The sequence below is a fragment of the Macrotis lagotis genome, chromosome 1 (genome assembly GCF_037893015.1).
Source record: "Macrotis lagotis isolate mMagLag1 chromosome 1, bilby.v1.9.chrom.fasta, whole genome shotgun sequence".
NCBI lineage: Eukaryota > Metazoa > Chordata > Mammalia > Peramelemorphia > Peramelidae > Macrotis > Macrotis lagotis.
This window is the reverse complement of record NC_133658.1, coordinates 304715517-304729601: the sequence shown is the minus strand read 5'-3', so window position 1 is coordinate 304729601 and position 14085 is coordinate 304715517. Positions and strand designations below refer to the sequence as shown.

At 32.9% G+C, this 14085-nt stretch overlaps 1 protein-coding gene across 2 annotated transcripts in view; it reads right to left on the bottom strand.

Annotated features, from left to right (window-relative positions):
* Positions 1-230: 230 nt before the first annotated feature.
* The window catches only part of TOX3 (TOX high mobility group box family member 3), a 49833-nt gene continuing 35978 nt past the window's right edge, over positions 231-14085 (bottom strand). For both annotated transcript variants that reach the window (XM_074211332.1, XM_074211333.1), the window contains exons 4-6: positions 11696-11923; positions 9988-10068; positions 231-1915 (exon numbers count right to left, since the gene is read on the bottom strand). In XM_074211332.1, the coding sequence (XP_074067433.1) occupies positions 1184-1915; positions 9988-10068; positions 11696-11923 (1041 nt within the window). In that variant the 3' untranslated portion in view covers positions 231-1183. The remainder of the gene's footprint in view (positions 1916-9987; positions 10069-11695; positions 11924-14085) is intronic.

Sequence of the window (14085 nt, the reverse complement as noted above, 5' to 3'; positions counted from 1 at the left end):
TAATAGAAAAGTAAATAGATTCTTTCATCAAAACACAATCCATGTATTTTTTTTTACTGAAATGTGTTTATTCTATAGCAAGATAAAAGCATTTTTTTAGTTAAGCAAAATACAAACAACTTAATTGCTGCTATCAACTCATAAAAAAGTATAAAATAGCATAAACACACAATAAGCAACATAGCAACAAATGATCTGTGTTACCAGTGTTTACATTAAAGCCTCCTTTATGAAAATTTTACAGCACATGATAGGAAAACTTACAACATTTAAAGAAATTATTTACATTGATTATTCAGATGTAGAGCTTCTTTTAAATATTCTACTGTAATACAGCATAATAAAAAAAAACTCTTGCATTTTTAAAATCTTAACTTTGTAATAACTGTTTTCATTTAAGTGCATTTCCCTTTTAAAAATACAGTGTTTTTATTTTTATTTTTTGAAACTTTTCACTCAAAACACAGAATATAGTATTCACATTTGTTTTCTAATTAGAATGGACATAATGGAATAACAGTGGTAATATATACTTTGTTACAACATATGCTGCAGTTTGATTTGAGGAAATAATGGATAAAAGCGAACATTTAATCACTCACATTTGCTTTTCTGAAGAGTTTAAAGAACAAAAATAATAGCTTTGGCAAAAGTCTGTGATTTACATTATTTTCTCCATGACAAAAAAATGCCATCAACTATTCATGTCATACAAATGTTTGTATGAAATTGAGTCTTCATTTTACAGGTAGTTACAACTGTGCTTTTAAGGGCTTCATGAGTTCAAACTGCCTTGAAGTGCATTCATTCATTCAATCTTCGAGAAATAAGGACTATATAATATATCTCTGAAAGGCCAGTCTACAGTGATCATAATGTCCCATATTTATTAGACCATTGGATTCACATATTGTAGGTAAAGCTTGAATAAATTAAAAAGGCATCACATGAAAGAGCACAGCTTTTCTTTTCTTTAAAAACCAAATGATTTATAGTCCGCTAAAAGATGATACACAGCTACATTGTAGTTTATTGCCTATCTGATAGACACTTCAGAGGACCATTGATCTGTTATGCACACATGCATAACCATCATCAACAATTTACAGTTTCAGCCAAATATGGTTTACCCTTACATCTCATCCTCCCAAATAAATGCAAATCAATTTTGCAATATTTATCTTCAGAAAATACTGACCTGTGATAATACTTGAGTCTGTGTCTGGGCCTGTATTTGTGACTGGTGTTGTTGAGGTGCAGGTTGGGGACTTCCAATGGCAGGAATAGGTGAAGTTATCTGTGATGTTACAGGGGAATGTTGCCGAGGAGAAGGCTGAGATTGGTGCTGCATGTGCTGCATTTGCTGCTGCTGCATTTGTTGCAACTGGATATGCTGCAGCTGTTGCTGCATTTGCTGTTGACTGATCTGTTGGATGTGTTGTTGCTGTTGCAAATGCTGTTGCATGTGGTGTTGAAAATGCTGCTGCTGCATTTGCTGTTGGATTTGCTGATGCATTTGATGCTGATGCAACTGTTGTTGTTGCATCTGTTGCAGCTGCTGCTGCTGCAACTGTATCTGATGTTGCTGGGTTTGCACTGAGGGGCTCACTTGAGTTGAAGATGGTGTGGCGACCATGGTTGTTCCCATCGAGCTAATTAATGGTGCTGAAATGTTTGTGGGCATGTTGGCTGCAATGGTAACGGAAGCTACAATCTGATTCATTGGCAGTCTCATGGTGAGGGGGTTAGGAGCAATTGCCCTGGGAAGTGGCTGTTGGAGAGACTGGGGAGATGCAGACACTGGTGCATGTTGAGAGAGAGGGGTATTCAGGAGAAGGGAGGATGATAAATTAGTAGATGCCAGCGTCTGCTGGACAGAACGAATTGTCTGTGCTTCTGCTGATTCTGCAGCAGCCTGTATTAAAAAAATGTTTCAGAATTTTAAAAAACAAACACAAATTTAAGGGTATCAAATCCTCAATATCTACATACATTAACCAATTTTCATTCAAGAGGCTATTAATAAGGATTTGAAAGAAATCTATAGATTCTGCAAACAATTCAATCATGAACAACACAGAAATGTTCAATGGGATAATTAGAATGATATTAATAAGAGCAACAAGTGGATTTCTTAGACATTTCAAGTTAAAAATGGTCTCACAACCTTAGTTTTCCCCTTTATCAAAACAGTTCTAGAATCAATTAATAGGTTTTCATGAAAATTCTTTCTGGTTAATCTATTTAGACACAGGCAGAAGGGAAATTTCAGCATCCAGAAAGAAATGGATAATTTATTCCAGATTCAGGGGGTTAGAAATGGGGTATTTCAGACCATTCACTTTGTGCTGATAATTGTCCACCAGCAATACAATTTTTCACCAAGTAAAACCTAATTAAGATGATAAGTTTTAATTGTTTTTTACTCTTACTCATTACATAATTCGTGCTTAAGGAAAATATAAATTATTATGTCCTTACATATTTCAACTGATCAGTTTTTGAATCAATCTATTATTAATTAGCTACTTTATGACAGATATTATTCTAATCCCTGGGAATACAAAAAGAAAAATCAAATTGTCTTGTCTTCAAAAAACTTCTATTCTATTGGAGGAGAAAATATGAATCCCTATGAGTAAATACAAAATATATATAAATACAAGGTAATTTGGGTAGTAAGGCACAAGCAACTGTGATATAATAAAGAAAGGACTCATGTAACAGATGGCATTTGAACTAAGCTTTCAAAGAAAATAGGTATTCTAAGAGGCAGACTTAAACAGACAGTGCATCACAAATGTAGCAGATAACCTTTGCAAAGGTGCAGAGACAAAAGATAGAATGTGCTAAGTGAGTAACAGTAAGTAGGTCGATTTGGCTAAATTGTAGCATCTATAAAGGGAAATAATTTTTAATAAATTTGGAAAAGTAGGCTGGAGGCAAATTAGGATGGGCTTAAAAAACCCAAATGGACAAGGCTTTATTTGGCCTTGAGGAATTCATTAGATCATTTTGGGGGAGGAAGAGAATAACATAGTCAGGTCTTACATTAGGAATATCTCTTTGGAAGTCAGGTGGTACACAGGATGGAAAGGAAAAAGATTCAAGACAAGGAGATCTATCAGAAAGCTATTGAAACAATTCAGGCAATAAGTGGTAAGGGTCTGTATTATGGTGGTGACCCTCTGAGTATAGAGGTGATAAGCACAATGAAACAAATAAGGAGATAAAAATGATCAGAAATATGGGGTGAAGAAATTGAGAAATCAAGATGATTCTAAAGTCGAGAACTTGAATAAATATAATGATGGGGTTTCCCTTATCAGAAATAATAAGAGTTGGGTTTAGGGGAGAGAGTGATTTTTATATTTAGGAAGACTGAGTTTAAAATGTCTAAAGGGCATCCAAAGGAAAATATTAAATAAGGTTAGATAATAGAGTATATGAAGGACAATATCTCAGAAGAGAGCATTTAGGGAAAGATGGGAAAAATAAAGAAGAGCATATTTGAAACAAAAAAAAGAAATGTGATAATCAATTAGGGAAAAGGATTGTCTTGCATTAGTGAGGTTTCCATTGAAGTTAGAAAACAAATTTATAGTGAAAGCCATTGGCACACTTGCCCATGTTTCTCTATCATCACTGAATATCATGTGAGTAGGAAAGTAGGAAGCAGATAGTAAGGATAAATTAGGGTGAAGGCTTTAAAAGGCAGGAAATAAAAGAAATGGGTCTAGGAGTCAGAAAATTCAAGACCAGAATTGCTTAACTACCAGGTCAATGTCAAGAAGGATAGACCCAAGTGAGTAACTAAAAGGTATTTTTTTTTCACCTATTTCCAACTTGCTGGGACCCATTTGGAATTTTCTTGGCAGAGATTCTAGAGTGGTTTGTCATTTCTCTAATTCATTTGACAGATGAGAAAACTGAGGCAAATAGGCTTAAGTGACTTGACCAGGTTCACACAGCTGGGAAATGTCTGAAGCCAGATATGAACTTACGAAGATGAATCTTTTCCTGACCCTAAGCCCAGCACACTATGCTACTTATCTGCTCCACTGAGAAATAGAGACTGAAAGAAATGTAGAATGCGTTGATAGCACCTCTTCCTGGGAATTCAAGAGTGCTAGACAAATAGACAGAAGGGTCCTTATTGCCTGTCACTTGGAGGAGGTCTGCCTTCACTTAATGGACTTATTTTTAGAAAAGGATATTTTCCAAATAGCATGGAAATCCTTCATGAATTTGAAAACAAAGGACAAAACATAGATTAAGAAGGAATGGAACATAAGATAGAACATTAACAGATTACATCAAGTGGGGAGAATTTCAGAATTTTTTATTATGGAAACAGAACATTTATGAGTGATTCTCAGATTAAATATGTAACCAGTTCATCCTTGTGTGTGTGGCTGGAGTATATAGTGAGAGTGGAGGTCTTGGGAGTTGAGGATAATGATGAATTTGGAGGTCAGGTAGGTGAGCATGCAGAACATGTCCTAAAATGTCTGTCTCAGTCTGAACAGTGTTCTGATTGATTATGCACAAATATGCTACAAGGTTCTGTTTGTCTGTTTTAAATGAGTGGATGAAGCCAGTGGACTGGTAATAGTAACAATAGGCTAGAAAGTCTAAAAGAAAAAGGAAAAACAGAGAGGAAGAAAGAAAAGGTCATTGGACTACTGTTGAAAGATAATAATTATAATGACTAGTATTAATAAAGTACGTGTTATATGACAAGCACTAAAAATATCTCATGTGATCACAACTTTAGGAGGTTGGTGCTATTATTGTCTTCAATATTTAGATGAGGAAACTATGGCAGAAATGATATTCAGTTGTAATGAGTCTAAATTTGGATTTGAACTCAGGTCTTCCTGATTCTAAGCCTGAGGCACTATCTACTGTGCCACCTATCTATCCCAGAAGAAATTAGGAGAATAAGAAGAAAAACAGGACTTTTTTAAGTTGACACATGGAATTTAGCATAATTATGACAAGAAATATAAACTAATTATAACAGAGGGGTTTATAAGCAACCCTTTCTTCTGTTTCTCTGTATATAAAAATAACAAAAATATTTTTATAATAAAAAAAGATTGTAATGGAAGAGAGGATGATTTGGAGGCTAGTAATAGCCTGTTCTAGCATTAAAACAGAACGATGAATATTCTAGATCTAGAATTCATAGTATCTTAGAGTTGGAAGGGAGCTAGTAGTTGTGACCCCTCTCCATACACCGTGTTGAAATCCCTTTCCACAGTATCCTTAATAAAAGGTCATCTAGCCTAAAAATGAATATTTCCAGGGATGCACAACTCATGGTTTCACAACTGAATTCCTTGTAAGGACAATTCTAACAGCTCTTTCTTGAATACAATCAATTACATTTTATATATTTTATATGTATTTTTCTTCATTCAAGTTATCCCTCTCCAGCAATTCAAATATAATATAAACTCTTTGAGGACAAGGATCACTTCATTTTTGTCTTGGCATCCCTAGCTCATGGTCCAGTGCTTGGACATATAATAGATGCTTAACAAATAACTGTAGAGTCAAAATAGACTTCCTCATAAACTCCCAATTGTTTGATACTTGTAGTTATGTAATTCCTCGAAGTTATAAAAACAAGTCTACTCCCTCTTTCATCTCAAATCTCTTTAAGCATTTTGGGGTATTTATCATTCTTTCAATTTAGTTTTCTCTTCCTGAAGCTAAATATTCCAGGAGATTCCATTTTTCCTCTTGTGATGATTTCAAAAACCCTTACCATCCTAGTTATTCATCCTCTTTTTCACTGCATTCTTAAAATGCAGTGATTCCAAGACTTGAATATAATAAATTGCACTTGGTCTGATCAGTACAAAGACACCATTTGATCCTATAATCCAGACACTGAGCTTTGTAAAAAAAAAAACTATAACCCATCAGCTAACTCATCAGTCAACATCATACTGTTGGTTCATATTAAGCTGGTGATCAACTGAGTTTTTTCTCCTGTATGAAGTGCTGTCATTTCAAGCTTTCCCATTTTAAAATCATACAATTTATTTTTTCATCCAAATATATAACATTTAGCCCTGCTAAATTTATTCTTGCTGATTTCATCCTTCTTTTTAACCTATCAACACTGGTTCAGATAGAAAATAGGTCAAACTTGGTATGGTGATTGCAATGTTCCTATGACATAGCTAATTTTCACATTAAATCAAATGTATTCCACTTTTACAATTCATTTATTAAAGATTCATATAAATTACAACATTTCATTTCTGAATATGATCTTGTTATCCTGGTTATTTTTAACCAATATATAAATAGACTATTAATAGAAGACTTTGTATATAATCATCACTGATAATTGTACCATCAAATTGATCTAAATCCAAGTAAGATTTTTTTTCTTTCCTTGGAACTTATATATTAAACAGTATTTGTTTTCATTCTATTATTGAATTTACTTTGTATAATTGTTGCAAATTTATAGAATAGTAATATTAAGCATATTAAATATTTTATATGTTGAATATAAATTTAGTATAGTAACTATAGCATATTTACTGCTTGTTATAACATCTTTCTTTGTGTATCCATAGTAGAGAGTAAACTCTTTAATAACTGAAGACATGTTTTAATTATGGGAGTTGAGGATAATGAAGAACTTGAAGTTAGAGCACTTGAGGAAATATCAATATACTTAAGGCCCTAGAGTAGAGACCTGGAGGAAGAAGAAGGCTTAAAGCACCAAAGACACACAAAAGGTCTTAATAAATATATAAGTTCCACTCAGATATTCTACAGAATAGTCAATAGCATCTTGGGTTTTGAGTCTGGAAGATGTGGGTTCAATACTGTCACTAGCTGTGTCTTACATAATTTCCTGGGATTTGTTACTAAGTCAGAGATGGGTGGGTTTCTCTGATCAGATCCTTCCCCATATTCCAGTTCACTTGTTTTTGATGTCTATATTTATATCATATATTTATATGTCTATATTTATATTAATATCAATATATACATATATTTGTATATATGTGTATATCTATAGTTCATTTCCTTATATTAGAGATACAATATCACTTCTACCAATTCCAGAATAATTCATTTTGAAAGTAAAATTAATCAAAACTTGGTTAGATGTCTCCTAATTCAAAAGGCAGAGCTGGAGGTATCACAGAGATCTTTCATTTTACATTTTTGAGGACGCATGACTTTCTCAGTGTCATAAACATAGTCCTGTCATCAAAGACAAGATCTGAATCAGGTCCTCTGATTCCAAGAGGCAGCAATCTTTCCAATATATCACAATGCCTTCTTAACAGGATTTGACTCAGAGACTAATATATTTAGAGATTTATTTTTCATCCTTATGTATAAGCCTCATTTACCTTTTTATGATTTCTATATAACACCTTTAATTATCCTTCCTTCCTAAATTTTCACCTTTAATTTTTCATTCTGTAATTTCTGCTAATTTTTGAACATGCCACAAGGCAACAGAGTTTACATAATCATAATAATGTCTATGGCTGTCTTAACCATTTTGTTAGAGATGTTTTGAAACTTCTTTTTAAAAGTCCTCAATACTGATATAGTAAAGGTTTTTTATAGCTTTCCAATGAAGTGTGAAGTACACTGAGAGTGCTTGGCAAAGTTAAAACTTCAGAACATCTATCACTTGGCTGTGTGGCCTTTATTTGTTCTGATACAGAGCAGCTACAATTTCACTTTAAACAGAAGAGATAGAAAAGGGAATAGGGACATTTGGAATTAACCTTTTTAAATATGCTTTTCAGTGATATATACACAATCACAAATTTGTACTGAGAATAGTGCTTCGAGGCAGTTTATAAGGTCAGTAGAATGATTCTGAATCTTTTGCTAAGGAAATTATTCAAAAGAAATAAAGCACTAAATGAAACTTAATTAGAAATCTTTTTAAGAGACTAAGTCAGCTAAATCATATCCTCTCACCTCTTCTAAATTCTAATAAAATATTCAAATTAGCTAAATATTTTATAAACATTGGAATTAACAGTTAAAATTTAGGTCAAATTTATAATTCATGATCATTGTAATTTTATGTCATATATGGCAGAGAGATACTATAAGACAATAGAATGAGAGATACCCTTGATATTAGTAGTACCTGGGTTCAAGCCTGATCTCTGACACAAATTCACTATGTGATCCTGTGCAAAGGAATTAACTTTTCAGAGACCCAAGAAAATCTCTAAGATTGCAAGTTTCAGAGCAATTGCCAGTTTGCATTGGTAGAAGAAATTTGATAATTAAGTATTCCCAATAATAAGTGAATTATAGGCGAAGTGTGGAAAAAAGTGGAGTGAGGGAGGGAGAGAGACAGAGAGACAGAGACAGACAGAGACAGAGACAAAGAGACAGAGAGAAACAGAAAGAAGATGAAAGAAAAGAGAGGGGAAGGGAGGAAGAGGGAGTAGAAATAAAAAAATAAGTAGAGGAGGGAGTGGGGAGAGAAACAGAGATGAAGAGATAAAAGCAGAGGATAGAATGTAGTACTTGGAGGACTTGATGTTCTTGGATTAGTAAAACTGGATTAGTAAGAGTTCAATTCCTGTCTGTTACATACTAGCTATGTGTCCACAGACAAATCATTTGACCTCTTAGTACTTTAGAAAACTGACTGATTATAAATTTCATTAGAGTCGCTGATCTGCAGCTATGTAGAGTTTTCACAATGGAAGTTACTTACATACAAGATATATAAACAAAGAAAAAAAGATATACAAACACACATATACTTTACAGCCTATTGTTTCTTTCTATATATGCAAAAGAAGGAGCATATTTGTGACATTTTGCAGTACCTGTGCAACTCTATAATATTTTTCAGTAATTTTAGAAACAGCATAATTTAGCAGAAAGACCATTTGACTTAAGATCAGAAGACCTGGAGTTAATTATGACCTTTGACATTTACTAACAGTAAGACTATTACCAAATTATTGACCTTTGAGCATCAGTTTCCTCATCTGTAAAAGGGGGATAATAATTCTTATACTAGCCAACTCAGAAGGTTGTTTTGAGCAAAGTGCTCGGTGAACCATAAAGTGCTATATAAATGTGAGCTATTATTATGGTAGTTTATCATTGTTTTATCTTTCGTTTTATGACATATTGTGGGTCATATTGATGATTTATTTGGTGTCAAGTCCTTGGTCTGGAGCACAATCCCAAATTAATAACATTGGTCCTATGGGAAATTACAATCCACTTCGTGTTGATCTGCTTTATGATACCATTTCCAGGAAAGAGAGCCTGCCTGTACTTGGATACTTTGTAGTTAAAAATGAGGGTCTTTCATGGATTCAGTCTCCCCATTACTTTGCCAAGTGTACTTTACTTTCTTTTGACAGAAAAAAAAAATTTCAAGTAGTCATTTTTCTGAAATAATTTTTTGAACTTGAGTATATATATGCATATAAACATATATACATATATTTATACATTTATAAATCAAATATATACCATGTATTTATGTGCTAGTTGGCAGAGATGTAGGTGTGTATATAACTATATTTATGTAAATATGTGCACATTTGTCAGTACAACTTTCAATTATTCAACTAAACATTCAATAATAAAGTTACAACATATAATATTCTATTTCAAAGGCAGTCTTTAAAACCAACAGTCTTGTACTATTCGTGTAATTGGCCTTATCATGTCAACCAGAAATCCTCAAGGACAGATGCTCTCTTCACTTTTGTCTTTGCATCCTTAGTGTCTAGTACAGAGTCATGGACAGAACAGACTTGATTATGAATTCAGGAATTTTCAATTTATTTATATTATAGCTCTATTACTGTAAAGCTGTGAACTCATATCTTAGAATATATATGTGCATATACAGAGAGAAATGCTCTCAATATTATGACTAAACACTTAAAAACAATCACTTTGTCCCTTGGATTAATATCTGATTGTAGTCAGCACCCTTACCTTGGAAACAAGACTTGCTCGATAAGCAGCAAGTGCCTTTAGGTATTCTTTCTTGGCAGCCTCAGTTTTTCTTTTATATACCTAATAAAATATGACAATGAATATAACCTTTAGCATTTTGACTCTGCACTAAAAAAATTGAAAATTAGTTCATAATAAAAAGCACATAAAGAGTTGGCCTCTTTGGCTTTGATTTTAAAATGTTAGAAATGATAACTTACCTAAATGTGGAAATATTCTCCAGTATTGCAAAAGGAGAAAAATATTTTCAGGCTTCTAAGTACAAATTAGAATACATGTCCTTATTTCTGTCTTTTCTATTTTGACTTTATTGGAATTTCAAGGTGATAAATCAAATAAAATTACAGATTACTACAAATAATTTCACTAGCTATTTTTCTCATCACTTTTTCTTCTCTTTATACTTTCCAAAGATCTCTCTTACCTATTCCAAATTAAATTGTAAATTGAACAGAAAAAATAAATGAAGGCAAATAAAAATATATATGAGGCAATTTCAATCTTGGTTTTCTTTGGAAAAGAACGTAAAGAGGATTTGAAGAAACAAGAAAAAAAGGAAGTGATGTTTCATGAGTGTGACTATTGAGTTATGCATTTAAAAAAACATGATATTCAATGTACATGCAATTTAGGAAATCAAAATGGTAATATTTACTCTAGAATTCTTGTATTAGGCTAAAAATCTTGTACTCTGAACTGAATTGTGTAAGTTCGACCAGTAGTTTGAAAGCCTTTGGGATTTTTTTATAATTCTATGAACCAAAACCAACAATCTATGAAAATTACTTTCTATTTTGTCCAAATGATAAAATCCTCCATCAATTTTCACTATCCTAACCAAACAAGTTTTACAAATTACATTTGTTTTATAAATGAAATCAAGAGTTTTCTACTCCTCGCTTCAGAAACAATGATTCCACTTTATCCCTAATAGGGGTCTGTTCTTCTGTCAATATGTAAGCATTAACTCCTAATAATGGTAATTGAAGTTTCATGCATATAGAAAGAGGAGGACAGACGTCCACGGATTTCATTCATTCCTGTTTGTGTATGGGAGGAACATGACCATGAAGGGGAGAATAAATCCCTAAGGAAGTATTTCCTACCAGCATAACTAATCTCTGAAAGCCTATCATACAGTGGAGCTCTAAAATGAACTTGGAATACAATTTCAAAAGCCTGGCTACTATAATGAGACATGCAGAGTTAGCTTCAAAGTTTGGAAACCAACCAGGACAGTACAAAGGTTCAGAAAGATGATCAATGAAAAAGCAAGCATGATGTACCTAAGCTTTTCCTAGTTTAACTTTCAACAAAGAAAAAGAAAACTACATTATTTAAAAAGAAAAGGTTAATATCAAAAGTTGATGCTTGCAGGCCACTGAAGATCTCTGCTACTCTTACCTTCAATGAGTTTTGAACATTCATTCTTGAAGCTAACAGGAAAAAAATCTATATTGCTCAGAGAACAGTAGGATGATTTTTTCCCCTCACACACAAAGACTATCATGCTCTCATATCATCATAAGTTATTTAGTTGAAATGATAACAATTCTGTTACTGCTCACCATTCAGCACTATTACAGGATAAGGCTTTGCATACTATCACATATAAATACAAAGCATGATATAAATATGGACTAATATTAATAGTTTTAATTCCTTTCCCTGAGATAGACTTCATTACCTGCTTTTGTTCTTCACCCAGGCTGTCCCACATTGATGCTACTATTTTTGAGACCTCTCCAAAGGTTGCATTGGGGTTTTGACCTTTAATTGCAGCTTGTGTGTCTCTGAAGAATAGGGCATATGCTGACACTGGTTTCTGTGGCTCGTTGGGATCTTTCTTTTTCTTTTTCTTTGGAGTTTTCGGCTTCTTGCCAGAATCTGGAGCAGCTCTTTTCTCTCCAATGGCCTACAAAGCATTAAAAAAAATTATTGCTTAAAATATATCCACATGGATCGCAGCAAGATTTAGGCCTACAATTGTCCTTTTAAAGTTCTGTTAAATCATCAACAGACGAGCCACCACGAACAAAAGTAATGCTTTTAGATGAGAAACAAACATAGTAATACATATCCTTAAAAGCCATCACAATAAAATGTACCCAATGTCCTAAATGATATTATGCATATACTCTTTATATGAATGGCTAGTCTGTTTTCCTAATATTAGGTTTTAGTGGCAAAAGTTTAATGATCTTTAAAATCTGACCATCTTCCAATATTTTAAACAACTCATCATTAGTGTAAATGAACAGTTTAAAAATGTTATTGTTGAGGTTGATTTCATGAGAATGTCACTTTGACAATGGGCTTTTCTAAATCTAAGTGAATTTTAACTGCAATGATTAAAACTTTAACAATGAATTAAATAAAGGTCATCTTTTACTTCTAGAAAAATGTTAACTTTTTAAGAATATAGCAAGAAATGTGAAAATGTCAAAATAACTGGGTATAGCATAAAAGAGGACTGATATCTCTATAAAAATGATAATAGTTGACATGTAATTTTTTAAAAAAAGATTAAAGATACTTACATGAAAAATGAACCCAGAATAGGAATTCTGCTATCAAAATTTTCAATGATAGTTCATTTTCACTACTTATCCTCATTCCCATAGGGTAAACTTTTAAAGTTTCAAAGGCACTTATTAAAGCAATACAAACACCTTAAATTAATATAAAATCACTTGCCAAATTCACATACCTCATATATCTCAAAGCCTTTTGCATATGATTTTACTTCTTTACATAATGTCTCTGTCGAATGTGGGGGAGTAAGGGTGGGCAACTTTTTTCAACTGTTTTATCCACTAAACTATGCTTCCTCTACTGATTCCATTTGCTGAACTAAAGATTATTAAAAACCTGACAAATTTTGTAAAAAGTTAAATTTTGGAAAAATAAAGAATTTACTTCAACTGGGGCCACTATTGGATCAGAGATTAAAGATATTGTCTTAGATCCCCTCCACCGGCCATTCAATTCATTATACTTCAGATCTTCCCAGAGAACCATTGACTTCTGAATGAAAATCATCCGGAATATTTATCAATTACTAAAATTCCTAAGGAGACAAAGTAGCATTAACTTTTTTTTGAGAGCTCAAACACTGTTATAAGAAATAGCTAAAGACACATGTACACATCATGAAATTATTCCAAGATAAGCCCAATCTTTTATGAATTGAACTACTAACTATAATGCCATTCTTATTATAAAAAAACAGCTCCCATATTGTGTTTCCTTAAAATAACTTAACCCTTTTTTAAAAGACAGAAATGAATACATTTCTAAAGGTCTTTCTTTCTCCAAGTGTTGTCCTCTAGTATCCTCAGGAGAAAAAAGTCTTCTCAAAAATGAGGGAATAGCCTTCAATTCTGAGTAATGAATTGAATTTGCAAAGGATGGTGAACTGGGTACAAAACCAGATTCTCTTTGAGAGAAGAATATTTTTTTTTCCTAGAAGCAAATTTGATATATCTAGTATTGGGACTAATAATAACATAATCAACATCACTCCTCAAAAAATGGAGTCTCCCAATCCAAGGTATTAGAAGCATGGTCCAGATGTGATAAAAATAATTATCTGTCTAAAAATTAAACAAATAAATGTTGATAATCTTTGGTATTTTTTTGGTGTTTCAGTGTTTTGGTATTTCAAATGTGTGGTAAGTCTGAGAACCTTAGGACGAGAAGATATCCTTAAAGATTTACCTTTTTCACTTCCGAAACTCCAGATCTGTGACCCTGCAGACCTGACTGGTGAATGCTATATGAAGTTCACTATATCTATATGGTTCCAATCAAGCTTTACCTCATGCCCCTGCAATCTTCTCTTCAGATTCTCTGCTAGTAACTGTGTGTGCTCTCAGTCACCCACCCTCTCTCCCCTAAAACACATATTATGATTTCTAATTCTTGAACCAAATTCAAATACTATCGTTGCAACTGCATAAGGTATGGCTATCTCAGGTTCTACTCACTATCTCTATGACTTTTTAAAACAAAGTACCCCTACTATTTCCCTATACGTACTCCTTTTTTGATGGCAGGACTAGTTTCTGATTTTAT